At 32.1% G+C, this 22,981-nt stretch overlaps 3 protein-coding genes across 3 annotated transcripts; 1 reads left to right on the plus strand and 2 right to left on the minus strand.

The window, feature by feature from the left end:
* Positions 1 to 794: 794 nt before the first annotated feature.
* On the minus strand, positions 795 to 5,996 carry LOC114367448 (general transcriptional corepressor trfA-like). The gene is made up of 7 exons (XM_028324641.1): positions 4,288 to 5,996; positions 4,067 to 4,188; positions 2,783 to 3,457; positions 2,203 to 2,671; positions 1,972 to 2,110; positions 1,287 to 1,413; positions 795 to 1,192 (listed from the first exon to the last, which is right to left on the minus strand). Exons 1-7 carry the CDS (start codon positions 5,404 to 5,406, stop codon positions 1,075 to 1,077), a joined length of 2,769 nt encoding a protein of 922 aa, XP_028180442.1. The 5' UTR covers positions 5,407 to 5,996; the 3' UTR covers positions 795 to 1,074.
* A 3,497-nt stretch (positions 5,997 to 9,493) lies between these two features.
* On the minus strand, positions 9,494 to 14,142 carry LOC114367815 (LRR receptor-like serine/threonine-protein kinase GSO1). The gene is made up of 2 exons (XM_028325019.1): positions 10,374 to 14,142; positions 9,494 to 10,069 (listed from the first exon to the last, which is right to left on the minus strand). The coding sequence occupies exons 1-2, from the start codon at positions 13,777 to 13,779 to the stop codon at positions 9,702 to 9,704; spliced, it is 3,774 nt and encodes a 1,257-aa protein (XP_028180820.1). The 5' UTR covers positions 13,780 to 14,142; the 3' UTR covers positions 9,494 to 9,701.
* A 4,220-nt stretch (positions 14,143 to 18,362) lies between these two features.
* Positions 18,363 to 20,369, plus strand: LOC114367816 (peroxidase 7-like). The gene is made up of 3 exons (XM_028325020.1): positions 18,363 to 18,739; positions 19,088 to 19,430; positions 19,831 to 20,369. Exons 1-3 carry the CDS (start codon positions 18,431 to 18,433, stop codon positions 20,235 to 20,237), a joined length of 1,059 nt encoding a protein of 352 aa, XP_028180821.1. The 5' UTR covers positions 18,363 to 18,430; the 3' UTR covers positions 20,238 to 20,369.
* The last annotated feature ends 2,612 nt before the right edge of the window (positions 20,370 to 22,981 follow it).

Consider the following 22,981-nt stretch of genomic DNA (forward strand, 5'->3'; position numbering starts at 1 on the left):
TACATTACGATTTCAGGATGTTTTTCCCCACTGGACGAACTAATATGTTTCTTTCGTTGGAATAACCTTTAATAGGCATAAAAATTGAAAAAACTGTATGTATTAAATAAATGAAAATGAGGGATGCAATCAAATTTATATGTTTAAATAACATGCCAATCATACTAAAACGGCGAATCATTGGGTGTGGAATATTTGCAAACGGTGTAAATCATGTTCGATTACCAGTTTACACTATCAGTTCTTTTTTCGCATTTTTCTTGTCCTTGCAATTTTATATACTGTTAGATTGTATTTAGTAGAATTACTAGGGTCAGCCTAGCAGTGGTTGGTTGGATAGATGCATGATGACTTAGGTTTGATCTTCATTATCACCATTGTATACCAAAAAAAATTGTAGTTAGTAAATTTATGAAAAATTCAAAATCAACCTTTCTCACTTGCCTACATATAGTTCTAATGGCTCTACTACTAATGTTGTTTGGACTTTCTAATTTTAAAAGAAAAAAGGTATTGAAATACCTTTAAAAGGTCATTAAACATGCTTCTGAATTCATGTTCTTTGTTTTTTCATCCCCTTTGCTGGTGATGATAATACCACTGTTGGTATCACTTTCTTTTTAAGCCTCAAGCAACATATTGCACTACAACATGTTGCCGTAAATATGTTTGTGTAACCGTTTCTCTTTGTTTCATTAAATCCTTGAATACTACTACTGGCATTACTTTCTTTTTTAGCCTCAAGCAACATATTCCACTTCAACATTTTTCCAAAAATATATTTGTGTGTAACACTCAGTCTTTGTTTTGTTAAATCCTTGTAATACAAGACTGAGACTCTGAGAGACTGAATTATACTGAACACATATCAACAGGAAAAAAAAAGGTTAAATTTAAAACTATCAAATGTACAATGTTATCAAACGAATTTCTCCTAAAAAAAACATATACCTGATAAAAGTATATGTGAAAGGGAGAAACTCATTTGTGGTGTATGATGTTAATTGTAGCAGTTTACTAAGTTTCAGGACTAAGGATAGTCCTCTGGTGTGAGATTCAATTCGCCGTGACAGGCTAACTGTCAACATATACGTGAACAACATCCACTATTTTAGCGCGACATATAGGACATTTTCCACTGTTCCATTGCAACTCATTGGCACACTTGAGACATGTACACATGTGTCCACACCTGTAACAAAGTTGGTGATAACATGAGTGCAACTTTTCTATGAAAATGGAAATAAATAATTTCTAGCAACATTGTTTCATTCAGAGGCAATTACCTGTACAAAACTGAGTCAACTTTCATCTCATAGCAAATGCAGCAGTTGCCTTTCTTTAAAGTCGTGTCATTGGACTTCTTTTCTTCTTTTTTAACTGTAATGGTGTGTTTACATTGCATGACTGAAGCTATTAAGAGGAAAATACAGTGAGAATCGAAATAAAAAATTATAGAGACTTTATTGTTCATATTCAGCTTCAACACAACACGGGTAATGTTGCAAAAAACAAAGGATAGGACAGAAAATGAATAGAAGTAAATTTGTAATTGGTATGCAATTGAAGGCATTTTCTTGCATCAGAAGCGACTGAAGTAGAAAACTTGTGTTAGACAATTTTGTTTGATTTTCCTTTTGGATGAAACGAAATCTTCTTTTCTGAACTTGCAGAATGATTGAATTTCAACCAACATAGTGATTGTGTTAAAAGATAAACTTGTGGAAGAACCTGAAACTTGTTTGAAAACAATGTTTACATTTTCAAATTTATTTGAAAATTTATGTTGTTAGAAATTCAAGCTGACATTGCCAGTGCGAAAATAATTGGTTAATATTGACACCTCTTTTCCTTTGTTCTGGAATTTTTGAAGAACATGAACTTCTTAAATGATGCATTGACAATTTTTCCACTAAGACACTCACATTGACACAGTTTAAAAGCTATAAAAATGAGCACAAAGCCACAAACCTGTTTGAACCTCTTGTTTAATAGATTGTTGTAATTCCATCTGCATTTCCAAGCAGCCCTTTATTGATTTCCTTAGCTCAGATATCTCACTATAAAGTTGCTCCATATGCCCTCTCAAATCATATATGAGTTCCATTTCCTGCAAGCACAACAATTTTGAGTTTAATAAGAAATTTAGGAGCCTTGTACTCATATGTATACATATCAAGATAATACTAAATGCGAACTCACAATTGAATGATGATTGGTGGATGAAGAGTGCCGACATTCCGAATAGAAAGATTGAGATTGATAAGGTTGTGGGGATGAAGAAACAACTCTATCGAAATCATCACCAGCTTCGTTGTCCCTGTAACTCCATGATGAGGATCGATTAGAATAATCGCCGACTTCATGATATGAACCACTTATCAAGCTCTCCTTTTCATGCTCTTCTTCATGCTCCTGCTCCTGCTCATCTGTATTATCCTCCTCTTCCTCATCCTGATTTCTACTCTCATCTTCTTCCTCCCTCGCATTACTTCCATCTTGAGAAGCTCTTGTAGAATGCAAGCGTTCTTGTAAAAATGCCATCAATCCTTGGCTGTCTTCCTCACGGTCTTGACTATTCACTAGATGTGTTTGTGTTCCCCTATGAGATTCCATCAATCTATCCATTCTACCCCGGAAGTCACTAGAAAGGAAACTTGACACTGTTCTTCTGCAATCATAATATACTAATATTCATATCAATGAAGTTTATAGAAATATTTATGCCATTGAAATGTCTTTCTAGTTGACATTCATGGGAAATTAACAGAAGATTGTATACCTTTCAAGAAGCCTCCGTATATCCTCATTTTGAGTACCAGTTTCTAGCATCTCTCTATACCATGCTTGCCTGCACTCTTCCCAGTAGCTCCTAGGCCTAGAAATTTCACTGATCCAGTCATAATTAGTTTCATAACAATTCTGGTCAATTTCCTCTACCTCTTCCTCCATCTCATCATCATAACTGCTTTCAGCATAGTTCTGATTACTTGCCTCTTCTATTGTCTCCTCATAACTGGTTTCGGCATGCTGCTGGTTACTTTCCTCTTCCTCATTCACTGTCTCATCATTACTGCTTTTAGCCATAGCATTCTGTTGGTTGCTCGTCTCTTCCCTATCTGCGGTCATCTCATTTAGATTTGAATCAATCGTGGATGTAGTTGCCTCGGTAGTTTCTCGTGAGTCATTTTGTGGAGCCTTGATATCTGAACTTGGATGAGCTTCTTCTGTGCTATGATCTATTCTAGTCTGCGATGCTGACTTTTGTGTGGATTCTGTGGCATGATTGGCATTTCCGTGACCTTTCTTGTTGCTTGTGTCTTTGCTGAGTTGATCAGTAGTGACAGAGTTATCCAATTGTGTGGTTTTGTTTACTGTCTCCCTTTGAGGACTTCTTGGGTTAGCTAATTCGGTCTGGACTGGAGTTCTAAGTTCAGCTCCACTGCTAAATCTTTCCCTGGATTTTATAAAAACAGTTGTCATTTAATATCTTCCCAGAAAATTAATTAAGATGTATCTTGCTGTGTTCATTTTACAAAAGACCTAAGATTGTAGACATTACAAGAACAACAAGCACTGATGAGTTAATGCTACAACATAAAATAGCAGAATCTTGGTGACATTTATAGATAAGAATTGGTGCATATAATAAATGCAAACTATCAGTATCTTGTGCACCTTGGTAGTGGTGATCGCATGATATACTCGATGAATGAAATGCTATTGAAAAATCAAACAGCTATAAAAGGAAATCCTTGATCCAACTGGCATTTATACTCTTCTCAGCTCTCATCACGTTCCTTCCTAAATTCCACTCTATGGAATAAAATCTTTAACAGTTTCGGAACTCAGACAAATAGATAGTCCCTGAGTATAAATAGACATTTAAACTATTCACTTCAATGCATTTTCCCACTACCTTGAAATTTAATGAGTTTCTTTTAGACAAGGTAAATCAATAGGTGTGTGGTTATTGGTTAAATCACATGAATTCACTCAACTGCTGAAAGAGTATCAAATCACGAAATGAACAAGAAAGTTTACACTTGACTTGAAATTATCAAACCTTAATTGCATAATTGCATATCCATGTGGCTGACTGTTGTTTACTTCAGATGCTGTTGATTTCTGGCGGGGCTGATCATTAGCTGCCACACCACGTTGCAATAATCTAAGTCGAAGCATTGCCTGCATTCATGCATTGAAAAAAAATCACAATCAGAACTAGTAAAAGGTATAAGTCATAACAAAATAAAAGAAGAACCACCCTTTGATTATTTTTCTCACCTGAATGCGACCTCTTTGTGGGAACTTGGAGACTGCTCCACGCTCTACCAGGTTGTTAAGCTCCCCAAGCCTGTCATTCTCCATCTGTGCAAGTAAATCAATGTACGCACGGCGCCCTCTAATTCGCAAGGAACAATTAACTCTACGGTTCTGCTCCGAATGTTGTTGATCACATTCACGCTCTCTACAAGGAGAACCTGTCACGCTGCTACCATACCCTTCATGTTCATTGTCATCAGCAAAGGAAGGTGTTGGACACTGATTCTGGCTTGTAGAAGTTAGTTTCTTTATGATGTCAGCAACCCTGACCCTGTCACTCTCCGACCTGCGGCTTGGCGAAAGGGACTGATCACTAGATTCCCAATCAGGGAACGAAGAAGATGTAAATGATTCTTCGTTCCCTGAGGGTCCATCAAAGCATTGTTCCTCCCCAGAGAAAGCATTAGCATTCTCCGGAGAGAAAGCATTAGCATTCTCATTTATGGAAGAAGAGGTCGAACCAATCCTCTCCCTTGGCGTGTTGGGTTTGGAGACACTGGATTGGTTCAGCCTCTTCTCCCATATCTGAACAAGAGAAGAGGCACCACCTCCATTTCGAGTCTCCGAGGAGAAGGATGACTCCTCTTCGGAGGAACTAGAAGTCCTTGGAAGCATGTCATTGCCATCCATCGACAACAACTCCGCCTCATTCTCCAAATTCGACACCATCTGGCAAGCCTGCCTCGTGGCCCATCGATCGAGAAGGCCCGAGTGTCTCGGGCTGATCAACGAGGCCAACGAGGTTTCATTGCTGGCGACATTGCTGTTGTTAATAAAGGGGTTGGCTCGTGTGATAAGAAGCCTCTCTAGCTGTTTGTTTTTTGGAGCCTTCCGGTGGTTGTTGATGCTGCTGCTGCTGTTGTTTTCATTTTCATTTGCTTTCGAATCAGAAGACACAGCCATGCACATGTTAAGGTCCATCACAAAGTTCTTCATGTTTCTTTGGAAATTAGCATGATGATGATGATGCGTGCTCTTCACGTTACCGCTTTCCCTGCTGCACGCTTCGCGGTGATTGCGGTCCCTCAAAGCGCAACCAAAAGGCGATGAAGAAGCGATTTCAATCTGGGAAGATGCCATTTTGGCTTATTTGTTTCTCTTCTTCTTGTTTGTATTTTTTTTTTTTTTGTCTCGGATTGTTCAAACCTTTAAGAGGGAGCATGTGAACGTAGAAACACAGAAACCCATTTCAGGGAAGCGTGTGGATAGATTGCAGACATAGCAACCTCACAAGGTTCTTCCTCGAAAAAGACAGAGGAAAAGACCAAAGAAAAAACAGGACAACAAGGCAAAAACAGAGGAATGGAGGGAGAGAAGAAGAAGAAGGGGAAACGATCGATGTGATACGAAAACGAAGGAGGGTGTTTTATGGCTTATAAATGCTCACAAATCATCATTACCTCATTTCCGTTTTCGTTGGCTCTATTTAGAACAGACATGGACAAAGCAAAAACAAAAAAGATAACGTTGTTGTTGCTGCCTCTGTTCCTCGTACGTGGTTTTTGGTAGATTGGGGTGTGTCTAAAAATAGAAGAAGCGTTGTTGGTGGGGTTTGTTTTTGTGAGAGAAAGAAACAAGGGTGTGAGGTGCAGAGAAGAGTGAAAAACTTAGGAAAATAGAGAGAGGGTGATGAGTGTTGTTATAGATAAATAAAACAGTGTGGGTTTGGAGCGTTGAGATTGTAAAGGAAAAGGAGAAAAACATAACAAAGAGAGCGTGAGCGTCTCTTATTTATGATTTGCTAAGTATATCACTTTCTCAATTCTGTTGACCCAATTAAGTTGACAAGTGCCTTTGTTGCTGCCGTTTTCATTTATTAAGCTTTATAATTCTGGTTCATGGATCTTTCTGATTCATGCATCTTTTATATTCTGTATATTTTTAATTCTGATTATTAATATTTTCAGGTTTGAGTATATTTAACAAGATATTTAAGATCATTTTTAAGATCATTTTTAACTTCTTTTTTATTGAAAATAATAGTTTGACGGTTTAGTAAATGAGTTTTTTAATAATTTTTTTGAATTGTGCCACTTTTTTTTAATGTTAGTTTTTTATTTTTATTTTTAAATATTTATTAGATTTTATTTTTAATCTTTTTTATGAAGGCAAAATTTTATTATTTTGTATCATGTAATTTTATATATTTTTTTAGCTATTTTAACATATAATTTTATCAAATATTTATGATTCGAACTTTTTAGTTTTGAGATGTTAGTTAATTTTTTACCTTTTAACTAAATACAATTTTATTCACTTATCTATTTTCAGTTAGTTTTGTCGAACCTAATATTCAATAGTTAGTCGAAAGTTAAAAATTAACTAGAAACTAAAAAGTTAGTCAAAAATTAAAATTGATTATTGAAAATGAAAAAATAACTTATTTAATTATAAGTATTTGATAAAATTATTTGTTAAAGTAATTAAAAAATTAATATATTTTTATGAAAACTTTATATAAATTTTAATTTTATTTTATGAATAAAAATATATTTTGAGGTATTATAAATTTATTTTTTAATTAATTTTAAAATTGTGTAATTTTTTACTTATACATAAATTAATTTCATTACATTTTTAATTTTAATTATTAAAATTTTCATATTATAGTTTCGATTATAGCAAAATATAGTAATATTTTATGAGATTTCTTTTAATAACACATAACTTTCATTCTTTTTTATTTTACTACACTAATTTTCTTTAACTTTAAAAAATTATATTAACACTCTCTTGTATGTTTGAAAACATTATATTAATACTCTTCAGATAATCAAATCTTACTAACACTTCCTAAAGAAAAAAGTAATTGAAAAAAAAAGAAAGTATTTATGTAATTACATAAAATTTTAGGAAATGCTACTTTAATTTTCTCAATCAATTATTACTGTTTATGTATACACCTTCGTTTGATTTTGGACACTTTTGATCAGTTTCATGTACTTTAGTTTTTTTACCTGTCAGGACAAATTAACAAAAGAGATATGCTAAATCCTATCTACAAAAATTCATTTTCACGAACTGGTTTTATGAACCGTTAAAGGAATTGTTATTTTCTTTTAAATTCTTGTTTTTTTTTCATTTTTAGTCTCTTATTTTTTTTATATATTTTGAACAATAAAAATAATTAAAAGATTAAAAATAAATACTTCTTGTGAGGGACTAAAAATAATCACCGAAAATTAATGAAAGATTAAGAGTTATGAAATAAATTTTAAGAAACTAAAAAATAGAATCTTAAAAAGTTAAGAGAATAAAAAATTAATTAATCCTCAAATAATTTTGTTTGTATGCAACATATAATTTTATATTTTGTTATCCGATTACTTCTTAATTTTCATTTTGTTTTCTTCAATCATAATTTTTTCTAGTACATATTCTAATAGTTACAAATAAATTATTGGTTACTAGATTTAGTTTCCTCAAGAAAGTTATAAAAGAAATATTCTTAATAGTTTTGTAAAAAAAAGTTAACCATTTTTTATTAATAATAGTTTCTTTAAAATAAACTAAAATTCTGGGTGTGTAATAACGGCGAGCCTGAGTTCTCGTGTGTAATTTCCCACCATTATTAACACTTCAATAATTAATCAATAATAGTTATAGAAAGGCATTGGAAAACCTAGAAAAGTGTTTTTAATTTTTAGTCGTGATTTTTAAAGCTACTTTCCTTTATATACTTTATTCATTACACTTAAATGTAAGATGGCGTGTAAGAGGGAAAAAACATGCGAGAATGACGTTCATGTAGATATGACTTCAGACGGAAATTTTTATTATTAAAATAAAAATTACAATACGATTTTATGCATTATTATATCATTTAACAAGTTAATTATAACAACATATAAGTTGTTATCAAATCAAATATATTAAGTAATGTCATAATTTATTATTCAATAAAAATATCAAGAATATTTATAAGGATAACGTATCAAAATGCTACTTGTTATATGTGATGTACGTACATTAATCATTTTCTACTTAAAAAGTTTGGCTTTTCATTCTTTTGTACTGGTGTGATTCATAAAATGTATTTATGAACATTAATTCCACTTCTTTTGTATCTAAAAAGTTTAGGAAATGATAAGTTTAAATTGAAACAAAAGATCTAAAATGTAACGTTAGAGAGAAATCGCATGCACGGTAAAGTCAAGTCATAAAGTTAAGAAAATCTATTTGTGAAATGTTTCAAGAACATATTACGAAGAAAAACATGCATAAATTTAATTATGAAAGATTCATTTAAATTATAGACTTTAGGTAAGAGTAAATTATGAAATGATTTTGAATTTGAATTTGTTGCTTCTTGTATGTGTCAGATTTTAATTATGCATGGTTTGAATTTTAATTGTAGTTGCTTTGATTGATATTTGTATGTTTTGATTGTTGTGGTGGCATGTTTTGATTTAAATGTGTAAGATTTAATTACGAAATTATAGCTTGAATTTCAATTTGTACCTTCTTTGATTGAAATGTGTTATAACTAGCTATGGAATAATTTAAATTTGAATTTTGCAAATTAATTAAAATAAATTTGTAGGTTATGATATACTTCCTCCGGTTATAAATATAAAAATTGATTTCTCTCGTGATTTCACATATAATTTTTTTAAAATTAATTTTATCTTAGTTATTATTTCTAATATATCATTCATTTAATGAAAGTGTTAATTTCTGATGATTCTTCCTTATTTTTTATATAAAATTTCAATGAAAGGTAAATTAAAAAAACTTTTTAATTGAAATTAATATAATTAAATATAATTAACTAACTTATTTAGTTAGCATGACATATTTTTTTTCTTATATTTAAGACATGAGGAAGTATGTTGTAATAAAAACAATAATTTATATATTTGAATCATTAACAATTTAGTGATAATTTTATATGGTTAAATGATTTTTTTATTCTTAGTATTGAAGACAAATAAATGAAAACTTTACATTATGTAAGTTTGCTTATGTAGATAAAGATTTGTTAATATTTAAATTGAAGGTTAAATACTACACACATGCAACGATAAAATCATTTTATGATATCGTATGAATGTGTCCGTCTTTCTTAATTTTTCCTTTTTCATTTTTGAGAGAGCCCTAAATCACAAACTCACAAGGATAACATCACCTATGCATCATTACTAGCATTAGCTACAATGATAGAACATATTAATTTGCAATTCCAAATCACATTTCTATTTAACAATCTCAATATTAGATTAGTTTTGGAAGGAAACATGCATATTGATATGCTAATTAAAATTACTAACACGATATCAAGCAACTAGTATTCCACATAGAACTCGCAAGTCTAAATAAAACAACAGCAAACATTCTTTCCTTTATTTATCTTCAATCTGTTGGAATCAAAATCACTAGTAATGATCCAGATTCGTCTTCTCAAACTCCACCTTCTTGTTGTTGGACACACGCAGAAGAAGATCACAAACTTGCCGTGCCGTTGGCCTCTCTTGTGGTGCAGCTTTTGTGCACTGTATGGCTATCTCAAGAACCTGAAATGCAGCAACCTCTTCACCACGCAAAAGGGGTTTCAGCTTAGGATCTATCACTTCCTCTCCTGCAGTGCCTTGCATGTTAAGGTTCATCTCCACCCATCTCACCATGTCCATCTCTGCTCTGAAAGCTGCATCTGTCGGCATTTTACCACTAACAAGTTCCATTAACACAATTCCCATGCTGTACATATCACTTTTCTCAGTAGCCTTCATTGAGTATGCATACTCTAAAAATTAAGAAATTACATTCAATTGTTAACAATTGGACCAAATAAGAGTACAAAACTTAGATGCAGTTTCTTAGATGCTTTTGATGCGGTTTTTGAATCAAAATTAGAGTTTTACCTTAGTAATCTGATTGTAATAAAAGTTTGCATTAAAGGTCAACATAGATTACAAAGTGAAACTACAGTTCTGATTAGAAATTGACATCGACATCAAAAAAATTTAAGGAATTGTATCTAAGTTTTGTCGAAATAAAAATGAGATAGTAAAGAACAATTCAAGTCAGTGGTATGATGAATGAATTACCTGGGGCAATGTAGCCATAAGACCCAGCAAAACAAGAATTAGACTCAGTGATAGACTCATGATTCTCAACGAGTGTTTTTGCCAGACCAAAGTCTCCCAAGTGTGCCTCCATGTTGGAATCTAGCAATATGTTGCTGGATTTGATGTCCCTGTGAAGGATCTTTGGCACACAATCATGATGGAGGTATTCCATTCCATGAGCTAATCCCACAGCAATTCTGAACCTTGTGTCCCAATCAAGTCTCCCCTTTAATTTGAGGGGTTCCCCATGTAGCCAATCCCAAACACTCCCATTCTCCATATACTCATATATCAGCAGATTCCAACCTCCTCCATTAAATCTATTGCTACAACAACCTAGAACTTTCACCAGATGCCTGTGCTTGATTCTCCCTAAAGTCTTAAGTTCTCTTATGAAGCTTTTGTGCAACAGATAATCATCTTTCCACGAAATCTTCTTGACAGCCACAGTCTCTCCAGTGGGAAATTCAACTCTGTACACTGTCGCAGAACCTCCACAACCAATTATGAACTCTTCACTTAGATTGTCCGTGGCATCCATGATATCCTCCCACCTGAAATCTCTCTTTCCTGGCACAGTTAGAGGGATCAATGTCCGCTTTTGTGCTCGCGATGAAGAGGAGAAAACCAAACTCAATTCACTGCCTCTCCTGAAAAATTCTTGCTTGTTTCTCAAGAAGATTATCACTGCAAGTACTAGTAGAGCAATTGCTGCTAAAGTTGAAAGTGCAGAGACTATAACCACTGATGTGTTGCTTAAGACCACTCGCTTATTGCCACCACTGTCGCAACTTCCAAGAGAGGCTCCACAAAGAAGAAGGTTACCTTCGAACGCATCGTGTGGCCAGCGGGAAAACTGCTTATCCAATGCACCTTGAAGGTTATTGTAAGAGATGTTAAGCTTCCCCAAGCTCCTCATTTCACCGACCATGGAAGGCACTACTCCAGTGAGTTGATTGTGAGAAAGATCAAGTACTTCCAATTTCGACAGCATGCTAAGTGTAGATGGGATATGGCCAGAGAGATTATTGTAACTGAGGTCCAAACTGATTTGGAGATTTTGGAGACTTCCAATCTCAAATGGTATTTCACCGCTAAAGCGATTCCTCGATAGCTGCAGCTCATAAAGATTGGTCAATTTACCAATTGCGCGAGGGATTGGTCCAGAGAAATTATTATGGTCAAGCCTGAGGATACCTAGAGATGCAAGATCACCAATATCAGCTGGGAGACTTCCATTAATAAGATTGTTATCCAAGGAAAGAACCAGCAACTTGGGTTGTTTCAATAGGCCTAGTGGAATAGACCCAGAAAATTGATTGAAGGAGAGCTTAACCTCTCCTAATTGAGACAAACTTCCAAGCCATGATGGTATGTGTCCAGATAGAAAGTTATTGTTCAAATCAATGTGAGTAAGGTTATTACACAAAGAAAGCTCATCTGGTATTGGTCCTGTGAGTGAATTTCCTGAGAGATCTAACAATGACAACATAGTGATTTTCCCCAATGTCCTTGGAATTTCACCAGAAAATTTGTTGTTACCTAATCTCAGCCTATCAAGGGAGGGTGAATTCCCCAGGAGAAAAGGTATTTCACCATCAAATTCATTATCTGTGACATCAAAAGAAAGGAAAGACCTAGAGCTACACAATGCATCCAAACTACCATTCAGTGTGTTGTTTGAAAGATTCACTCTGGTCATGTTTGCTACATTTACAAGTTGGTGAGGAAGACTACCTTGAAGAGAATTGTTGTAGAGCATGAACTGTTTCAACTCCCGGAGGAACCCAAATGTTGAAGGAATGGCACCTGAGAGCTTATTATCTGCCAAATCAAGCACACCAAGTTTATGACAGTTCCCAAGTGTGGCAGGAATCTCACCCACAAGCCCATTCTGCCTAAGGTGCAAGAAATTCAACTCTTTCAGCCTCCCAATAGTGAAGGGAATTCTCCCACTGAAATGGTTTCCGAACAAATCAACCATTTGCAAGCTTGAGCAGTTTCCAATCTCCAAAGGAATCTTCCCTGACAACATATTATCATAGAGAAACATTATCTCCAATTTCCCAAGCCTTCCAATCTCTCTGGGGAGATCACCTTGCAAATTGTTGTGAAACAATGCAAGTGTCTGCATGTTAGTGAGGTTCCCTATGAAGGGAGAGATTGAACCAACCAAAGTGTTGTTGTGAAGCATTAGATCAGTTAGCCCCAGCAACCCATAAACCTCTATAGGTATTGACCCATTGAGAAAATTGTTTGACAAATCAAGTTGCTTCAGTGATTGGCACTGACCCAACTCAGCTGGTATCTCACCATGAATTCCACTACCTGAAATCATTAAATTCTCCAAACTTGTTGCATTGGAACACATGGTTCCTGGAATTGTCCCAGAAAGTTTGTTCTCAGAGAGAACCAGGTATTGTAACTCACCCATGTTTCCCAACACCTCTGGAATTTCCCCACTGAGCAAATTCCATGACAAGTCAAGATTTTGAAGGTTACCCAATTGAGCCAAAGACGATGGAATACGACCCTCGAGTTTGTTCCCCATGAAATTAAGGTATCGAAGTTGACTCAGCTCGCCGAGTTGACTCGGAATCGACCCGGTTAAGCTGTTGTTGGCAAGGTTGAGAGTTTGCAGTTTATTGAGTCGACTCAGTTTACTCGGGATGGAGTCGTTGAGTCTGTTGCCAGCGGCGGAGAATACTTGAAGGCTCCAGCAGTACCCCAACTCGGGAGGAATCGGCCCAGTCAACTCGTTTTCCTGCAGAATCAGATACTGCAACAAACTGAGTCGACCGAGTTCGGCCGGAATTGGACCGGTGAGTCTACATGAGGCTAAGCCAACGTACTCAAGGCGGAACATAAACCCAAATGACGCAGGAATTGGGCCAGTGAGTTCGTTGTCACCTATTCGCAAAACTCGGAGACTCGTCAGCGAGTGGAGCTCGGTGGGGATTTGACCCGTGAGTTGGTTAGAGTGGAGTAAGAGAGATTCCAACGAAGTGAGGTTGGAGAGGGTAGGTGGAATGGGGCCACTGAGACGGTTAGAAGAGAGATCAAGGTGGATTAGGTTTTGCAAACGACCGAGTGAGGTTGATATTGACCCACTGAGTGACGACTCGGACAGGTTGAGTCCCACCACCGAGTCATCACGATCCAAAGGTTTGGATTTTGACCCACATGACACTCCTCTCCAACTACAGTAATCTGTGTTGTTCTCTGACCAATCACTTAGAACATTTTCTGGGTCTTGAGTGAACGATGATTTTACCTCCAAAAGCACTCTCATAGTACTCTCATTGCCATCACAAAAGAGTGCAAAAGAAAAGAACAAGAGGATAACAATTTCAAGCGTTGAAATCCTCATTGTTTCTTCTTTCATTTGGGGGTGAATGAATGAGTGAGTGAGGACTACTTACTTAAAAGTTTCAATCCTTTTAGTTTCAAACTGTTGCTAATAAATAGAACACATGAAGACAAGTGAAAATTAATGGTGTTAGTTGTAGGTTGGGGAAGCGGTGGTGTGGTATTGGATTGTGAGAATGTGTGTGTTTTAGCAGAAGAGAAGAAAGGTTTTCATGTGAGAGAATAACACTGCATGGGGAAGCTAGTCTTTCTATCATTTCACATGATCTCTGAAAGTGTGTATATATGTTTAAGCAAGTTGATAGAATTCATCATGATATCATGCATGGCATGACATGCATTGGAGATAGATGAGTTGGTATTATCAGCTACGAATAGCTTTGACAAAGCATGTCTATGGGTCTATCTTATCTATGAATGACTATAAATGAGAATGCAAATGAAACTGTGTCAGTCACCCACAATAGCAGCCAATTACCATTTAAGGCAATAACGCTTACACATTAAATGTGGAAGAGATCGATAAGTTGAATGCTGAGAAAGTCAAACTGGGGGTTAAAAAGAGCATGCATGGGAAATGTATAAAAATAAAAAGGAGGAAATTAAATTAAATGAATGAACCCATAAATATTCATTAAGATTATGTGATGTTTGAGACAACAGAAATCAGGGAGTGATACCAAGTGAAGAAAGATGAATACGTGAAGTCATGATGAAGATATAGTGGTTGGGTGAACCGATAGAGGGAAATATTAGTTGATTTTGCTTGGTTTCTTATTGAACAAGAAGTGAAACCTAATTGGCAAAGTAAACAGTTCAATTTCCCTTTTAAAACTTGAGTGTTAATTTATCTAACGTAGGAATTTTTTTATGAGATGATTCTAATGACTCATCAAAATTATAATAGATTTTAAAATTCAAAAAAATACTTATAAATATTTATAGATTATCTATATTCTTACACCAATATTAAGAATCGAATCGACATTTTATTAGGATATAATAAGTTCATTTCTTATCCATTAGAATAACCTATTATTGGTAAAATTTGAGTGTTTGAGTATAGTGATTTTGTAATTATAATTTTTTTTGGTATTGATTTTGGAATTATGCATTTGAAGTCAATGGAGTCCCCCACAAAGAATTTGTCATATTGTACGTAAGCCACGTAGGTTGTAGCTTTCAGTCGTTAACATTTGTCATGAACAATTCCTCAAGCAACGCGTATCACCAACGGTTAAAACATAGTATAAAATTAAAGTAAACTACTGTATGTAGTTTTTTATACAAGGCTATGAAAGGAGGATATGTTTATTTTTTTACATTCTTATATAGAATTGTTTTCTTGTCATGCTTATGGTTTTATCTACCAAACCAAGATGTCGTTTTGTAGTGTTTCGTCTTTCGGTTGCACACTGCTTGCTGTAAACCCTGTTGGCTACTCCAATTGAAGATATTCTCTTGACTTTTTTCCTTTTGCCCACTCAATAAGGTTACTGTTGTCCTAATAAACTGTAATAATTAGTTAAGAAATTAAGAAGGATTTTTTTTATATTAAAAACTGTGTTAAAAGCGTTATTAGGGAAGTATATTAATAATATTTTTAAATAAAAATTATTTCTTGATGAGTATAAAAATTTAATATCAATAACAAAAAAATTATATCTAATTTTTCAAATTCGTCACTAAAATTTGTGACATTATTATCTGTAACAAAAAAAATTCATTATTTGTAGCTCATGCATCAACTTCTCGTAGTACGTACTTTAGCTTTTTTAGACAAAATAGACTAAGCCAATATAACATAATAGTTTTAATCTTAACTAGATTGACACCATAATCATTACAAATTTGTGCCGCAAACCTTTTTTAAAACTAATATTTTTATTCTTTGAATTTGTTTATGTACATCCAAATCTACCAACAATAAAGTTGGATAGATATATAAGTAAATCATTATATTTTTTACCCTCATAACTATGGCTTGAATATTTATGTACATGTTTATCAAATTTTAACGAAAATGATGATTTTTAGACACTTTAATAATATTTTCTTCTTCTTTTTATTGCTTAGTATTAAAAGATATTTTTAGTTTCTCAAATAATATAAATATGTAATTTTACTATTTTAATTTTCAATTATATCAAGATTTCCTAAATATTAAGGTCATATGATTTTACTATTTTTTGTGGGTTAAATTCTATTGACATGATATTAAGTGATATGATATGTTATGTGACGTGATATTTATATGATGATTTTAACATAATTTACATTGATGTAATAGTTGATTTGACATATTTATACGTGTCTTGATTTGATATGTATGTGCAATCTTAATTCATTAGATTTTATAATTATGTAATTTCAATCTTTCAAATTATAATTTGGTATGCTTGATTTTTTGCAGACAAAGATAGAAAATTCAAAGTATTTATTATAAGTATTAAATATAAAAAATGTTTATTAGATTTATTAAACATTTATTATAAATGTTAAATATACCTATTAAAATATAAGTATTTATTATAATTATTAAATATAAACTATTTATTGTTAAATGTATTTATTAAAATATACTTATTATAAGTATTTTATATTTTAATAAATATATTTAATAATGAATATAAGATTATTCAGACATATTACTTAGTCAATTAAGTTAAACTCCATTAATAACTTTTAAGTTTTATATATAACATAACTTTCATATATAATAAAAACAATAAATATGGTGGGACATTAGTGGTTTAACGAAGACTGTTAGAGTGATGGGACATTAGTTCAAGGATAAATATGATTCTGAAATCGAAGATAGTTGAGAAAGAGCAACGATGAGATCTAGTCTGCATTCACATATGTGGCTTAGTGAAAAATGAAGTTAGGGTTTGGGGTGACCTTTGAGTCTTATAAAGGTGGGGTTTGTGTGGGACACTCACGAACTCGATCACTCTCTCAACGAGTTGGTTAGGAGACTTAAGCGTAGATGCGAAGCTGAATGATTTTTACATATCTTTTATTTTGTTGAGCAACTTTTGGTTGTTAAAAACTCTTAGAAATTGAACCACAACAATAATTTTAAAAAATTAACATATGTTGCTCTCCATGATATTTATATCATTTTTTTAACAATACACTTAGTAGTTTGGACAATAACAATAAGAATTAAAATAAGTTAAAATTTTGCTCAAGAACTAAAAGTGAAACCAAAATAGTCTAGAAACTAAAAATATAATTAATCCTTCCAGACTTTTCTGAACAACATATATCAATTTCGATAATTGGTAATTTATGATATATCAAATGTATCTTCCCTTTCAAACTTGACATAATCGCTAATTGTTGGACACAATTACTTCAATACTAAATATTGAGAGATATAAATAACCTATATCTACAATTCCCAATGGACAAAACATGAGAATTCACCTGATGATGCTTCAATAACTTTGATTTATGATTATTGTTACTCTGATTTTCATTTTTATTGTTGAAAAAAATGAAGTATCATCTACATTATATGACAGATGAAGTCAATTATGGATGGTCCTTGAAAACTAGTGTGCCACGCAGAAAAAAATGCACAACATCACAAATAAGTTTTATGAAAAATGTGGTACTACTTAAACAAGGTTTAATGAATAATGAATAGGATAAGGATGAGGGTTCAAAATTAGTTAAAAAGTAACAAACATAAAGCTTATATGTTGTTTAAAAAATAATTTTCTAGAATTATGTATATTTTGTTAAGAGATGGTTTTGGAAATTACTTTCTAGTCAATATATGTTGTTCTAGAAAATATTTTTAAAATTGTCTCTTAACAAATAAAAGGGTGTAATGAACAAGAAGAAAGACAAAGACAAAGAGAAGAGAAGGGGTGTACTTAGCAAACATAGAGGTGTAAATAGAAAGTGTCAAATAGTTATCATTCTAAAAAAACTTAATAATACAATTTCGTTTTTTCTTTTCACTCATCATTCTCAAGGTATTTTTGGCTCTCATTATTGTATCTTATACCTTTCATTATAATTCAGAAAGCTTATTTTAAAATGCAAATTTATATTCTGAAAAGGATTTTCTAAAATACAATTGGAAGTACAGGATAGAATACACAGGTATGTTGATTACTGACTGACTGATTAATGAGAAATGCTGGCTTTATACAACGTACTCCCTAAATGCCAATTATTTTATAAAAAAAATAGATGTAAGATGTATTAAAGGTGTGTTATTCAGAAAACGTAATCCCTATTGCCAATTATTTTTAACGTTCACATAATTTCATAATTCTCAATAATTTTTAATCATTACATAATAAAAAGTGTGTTTGAAAAATTGTATTAAAAAGGTTTGTTACAATTTCTCTTAATCAATTATTTAGTCATTCCTTATCCGTGACAAATAATGGGAGAGAGATTGACTAAAGAAGAGTCGAGCTAGATTTTGAGGTGAACAAAAAACAGAAAACAAAGCAACATGCTAGCATGTCATCATGTGTGCTCTATTTTGTGCGTCCCACGTTTGTCCAAACCAAATAACATAATCACAATATCAAAGTCTTCCTCTCTCTATATATACTACTCATCTATGTCACACCTATGTATCTTATATTCTTATTGGTTGGAAGACTTACTATAATTTGGGGTGTGATTAACACAAAAATATGTCAGACTCTTTCCTCTCATTGCTTATTCTCTTGGTTCTTTACATTTTTTCAGCCTCAGCCCAACCTTATGAAGACTATGACGACAAGTCATCCCTTTACTCCACAAAAAGTGACACTGTCTTCTCTCTCGAAGTCCCAACATTAGATGAAACCACCTTTGATAATCTCCTATCCTTTGGTTACTACCGTAAAACCTGCCCCCAATTCGAGTCCATCCTACACAACAAAGTCAAAGAATGGATCCTGAAGGACTACACTCTAGCAGCTAGTCTCATGAGGCTCCACTTCCATGATTGCTCTGTCAGGGTACATATTAAGCACTACTCATCCCTATGTGTCCATTTGTTTCATATTTTTGTAGAATGATTTTTTATATTTAAAAATGAAATAAAAAAATACTTTGTGGATATATATAAGAATAAATAATTCTTGTTAGTGATGGGTTATGATTTATATAAGGATCAATTCATATAAGACGTAATATCTTAGCTATCTAAATGTGGGTTATAATCCTATTAAAGGGTGAAGTTTCTCTACTGAGATTTGAGATTAGTCGTAGGTAAATTAGTGAATACTTTGTAGCAATATGATAACTCAAAAAATGTGAGTTATGATTTTGCACTATATTCATTTGGGCTTTTTCTATTTATGCAGGGATGTGATGGTTCCATTCTGTTGAAGCATGATGGAAGCGAGAGGACAGCACATGCTAGCAAGACACTGAGAGGGTTTGAAGTGGTGGATGATATCAAGGCAGAGTTAGAGAAACAGTGCCCCAAGACTGTGTCTTGTGCTGACATTCTCACTGCTGCTGCAAGGGATGCCACGTTTGAGTTAGGTGGGCCTTATTGGGCTGTTCCTTATGGTAGGAAAGATGGGAAGGTATCCATTGCTAAGGAAGCTGATATGGTGCCTATGGGCCATGAAAACATTACTTCCTTGATTGAGTTTTTCCAATCCAGGGGCATGACAGTGCTTGACTTGGTTGTTCTCTCAGGTAAATATAAACTAAATGAAGTATATTTAAGTTGAATTTAATTACAACGGTCATGTAGAGTAAAATAGTTGAGTTTATAATAAATATTTTAAATGTCATATTCATATCTAAAATAATTTTTAATTAGTTGACAATATAATTATATTAAAATTTATAATTTAATGATCACTGATAATATATAATTAATATGATGATTTATATAAATTTTAAGGTAATTAATTATTATAAAAATTAATAAACTTATCGTACATAATAATTTATAATTAAATGTAAAACTACTTTTATAGTACATAATCTAATTTCAAATCTTATAGTTTGGATGCAAATGTGCAACATTATCCAACTTATTTTAAAATGTTTCACTGATTGTTTGCTTTATATATGTAATGATTGTGTTCAGGGGCTCATACCATTGGAAGAATTTCATGTGGCTCCATTCAATACAGGCTGTACAACTACCAAGGAACAGGCAAACCAGACCCAACCCTAGATCCCAAGTATGTAAACTTCTTGCAAAGTAAGTGTAGATGGGCCTCAGAGTATGTGGATCTTGATGCTACAACACCAAAGACCTTTGACAATGTTTACTACATTAATCTCCAAAAGAAAATGGGGTTGTTATCTACTGATCAGTTGCTATACTCTGATCCAAGGACTTCTCCCCTTGTTTCTGCATTGATTGCTTCTCACTCAGTTTTTGAGCACCAGTTTGCTGTGTCCATGGGAAAGCTTGGCATTGTTGATGTTCTCACAGACCAGGATGAAGGAGAAATCAGGACCAACTGCAATTTTGTCAATGCTTATTGATTAACTCAATGTTTTGCTTTGAATGATTTTTTATTTGTACTTGGAAAATGTTACCACTTACCACCCAGTTTCTTCTTTTGTGCATGCTAATACTTTGAAATTGTTAAATCAATTCATCTGCACTTTTGGTTATGTTTTCTAGCCTGGCATGGCATGTATTTAAGTAATGCTACTCATACATTTTGTAACCATATTTAAAAAAGATAAAAGAGACAAATGTTGAATAAAATAAATTTTATATAACAATTTATAATTTAATTAAGAAAGAGAAAAGAAACAAAATGTTGAATAAAATAAATAATGTAATAGGAATATTTTAAAAGTTGGTTATATATGAAAAAATATTATTAAACTTTGTTGTAAGTTTATTATTATTATTCTTTCTAAACTGATGTTTAATAGGGTTAGCTGGTCATTGGAACATCATACGATGAAAATGATTAGTTAATTATAAATGAGTGAAGGTTACTATAGATGTCATATATCAAACTTGTTACAATTATAACAAATAAAAAGAACGACATGTAAGAACTTCTATAAGTAATTTCAATGTGTATAGTATGGTTTGTAAGTACTTTGAATTAATTTTTAGCTTTTATCATTAGTTAAACAATCTATTATATCTTATTCAAATAAACTTTTCAATTAATAAAAAAGTTAAAAACCCGTTGAAATGATATATCAAACATTATCTAAATCTATATTTTTATTTTATTATTTTTTGGTTCAGAATTTTAATTAATCAATTAATATTTACTAATTAACCTCGTATTAATAAGGAATAAAATGTTTTTATTTTGAAAGAATAAATATTGATAATATTTTTTAAAACTATTTTAATAATAAGAAAAGAAAACTAAAAAAGAACAATTTTCATTTTTTTCATAAACAAATTTTTAAGAATTAACTTTTATTACAAAGTTTAAAAATATAAAACACATTATTTATTTATGACCTGATAAATATAATAAATATAACTCAGTTGATAATATGTTAGTATGTGAGAGAAAATCATAAGATTCTCATAAAATATATCATTTGGAAGGAACCATAGACTTCATGTGTAACTAACCTCTGAACTAAGAATTAGTCTCATAACCATTCCTCTACAAAAACAAAACTTATAAGAATATTTCAAATTCCTCAAGAAAGTCAAATATCCTAAATTATAATAATTAAAAAAAATATTATTTATTTTGACATGAATTGACCATATGTTATATTTAAACTAATTTAATGCATCAAAAATAAATACACTAAGCACATTTTTAGATATATTTACTCATATCTATTTAAAATCATGTTGAAATATAATGAGATTTTACATAATTTTTCATATATTCTATTCTTATATTGAGAAGTTAATTTTGAGTTAAAGCATAACTCAAGGAATTTTTGCCTTAAAAATAGCAAGTTTTATACCCCTTCATTCCTATTTATACGAAAAGTTTAAAATGATGTATCTTTTTTTTATAGTACTCAATCTATAATATTTTTTATACTAGAAATATTTTTTATTAAAAGAAGAGAGAAAATATATTGATAAATAATTAAAAAAATAAAAATATCAATAATAATAATCATTTAAAAAAATGTATAAATTTAAGATAAATTTATTATTATCAACTAAATTAATAACATTTTTTAATCTTGATGAATTAGATAATCGAGTTTTATATATTAAAACAAAATGAGTACTATGTTTTACTATTAATTTGTTTTTTAAAATAAAAACATTCAAAATATAAATTATCACTTCACTTTTCTAAAAAATTAATTTTGTAAATACTCGTTCAAACAAATGAATCTTTGCATATGCATCTCATTTTTTGTGGGGTTCTCGTTCGTCCTCTTAAAAGTTATTCATGACTTGCTTCCATCTGTACACATGCGTAAAGAATAATTACCAGTCTTGAGTACACACTCCTTTTGTTTGTATTTTATTAAAAGAAAATTATTTACCTCCTCTGAGTTGAATTTCTTAATTAGCATATATATGACATATTTCCCGGAACTTAATTATTCACCTTCTTGTGACCTTCAGCTCTAAAAAATTTAATGATCACATTAATATTCGGATATGCAACTCTATACCCTTTAATTTGTTGATTACCTACCTAATAAAAGATATATTCTTAGGCTTTTAGGATGATTTCCACTTCGTTTTTGCATAGATGGTGATGCTGCATTTCCTTTATATCACTTACATGACCATCTTCTTCTGCATTACACTTAACAATATGGCCTTCACGAAACACCATGGAGATTAGTGCCAAGATGAGGAACACCATGATATCTGCTTGAGCAAAAGAAGGCATTTTTGCACAAAATACAAAGTTAGATATGACACGAAAAAGAAACTGCCACAAGCATCCATGTCCCGATCAACTGTGTGCATGGTCCAAGTAGAGAATGTTGTAATCAATGATGAAACACGATCTTCAATGTTAGTGTGCATGAAGATTAATTGGTCCAAACCCCGGTCATTTCCAGCAAGCAAATAATTTCAAATTTGATTTAGTGCATGTTTGAAATAATATCGTCTATCGAGATCTACTATTGATCAAATTTTTAAGTTAAATTAAAATAAATCAAAAGCAACTAATTATAATTAAATTTATTTTTGCGATTCATGTTTGAGTTAGGCAAATGAAAATCCAAACACAATACTAGTTTATCTTAACAAAAAAATATACTTACATATTTTTATTTGTTGATAATTTTTTTAAAAGTGATTATTTTTT

The sequence above is a fragment of the Glycine soja genome, chromosome 9 (assembly GCF_004193775.1).
Source record: "Glycine soja cultivar W05 chromosome 9, ASM419377v2, whole genome shotgun sequence".
Taxonomy (NCBI): domain Eukaryota; kingdom Viridiplantae; phylum Streptophyta; class Magnoliopsida; order Fabales; family Fabaceae; genus Glycine; species Glycine soja.

What these genes read in the sequence shown, in the direction of transcription:
- LOC114367448 (XM_028324641.1), bottom strand. Translation starts at nt 5,406, where the DNA reads ATGGCATCTTCCCAGATTGAAATCGCTTCTTCATCGCCTTTTGGTTGC. An exon ending in TATGCAATTATGCAATTAAG is followed by an intron (nt 3,458 to 4,066) that starts GTTTGATAATTT and finishes TATAAAATCCAG; the next exon opens with GGAAAGATTTAGCAGTGGAG. An exon ending in ATACGGAGGCTTCTTGAAAG is followed by an intron (nt 2,672 to 2,782) that starts GTATACAATCTT and finishes TTATGATTGCAG; the next exon opens with AAGAACAGTGTCAAGTTTCC.
- LOC114367815 (XM_028325019.1), bottom strand. Translation starts at nt 13,779, where the DNA reads ATGAAAGAAGAAACAATGAGGATTTCAACGCTTGAAATTGTTATCCTC. An exon ending in TTATGGCTACATTGCCCCAG is followed by an intron (nt 10,070 to 10,373) that starts GTAATTCATTCA and finishes CTTAATTTTTAG; the next exon opens with AGTATGCATACTCAATGAAG.
- LOC114367816 (XM_028325020.1), top strand. Translation starts at nt 18,431, where the DNA reads ATGTCAGACTCTTTCCTCTCATTGCTTATTCTCTTGGTTCTTTACATT. An exon ending in TCCATGATTGCTCTGTCAGG is followed by an intron (nt 18,740 to 19,087) that starts GTACATATTAAG and finishes CTATTTATGCAG; the next exon opens with GGATGTGATGGTTCCATTCT. An exon ending in TGACTTGGTTGTTCTCTCAG is followed by an intron (nt 19,431 to 19,830) that starts GTAAATATAAAC and finishes GATTGTGTTCAG; the next exon opens with GGGCTCATACCATTGGAAGA.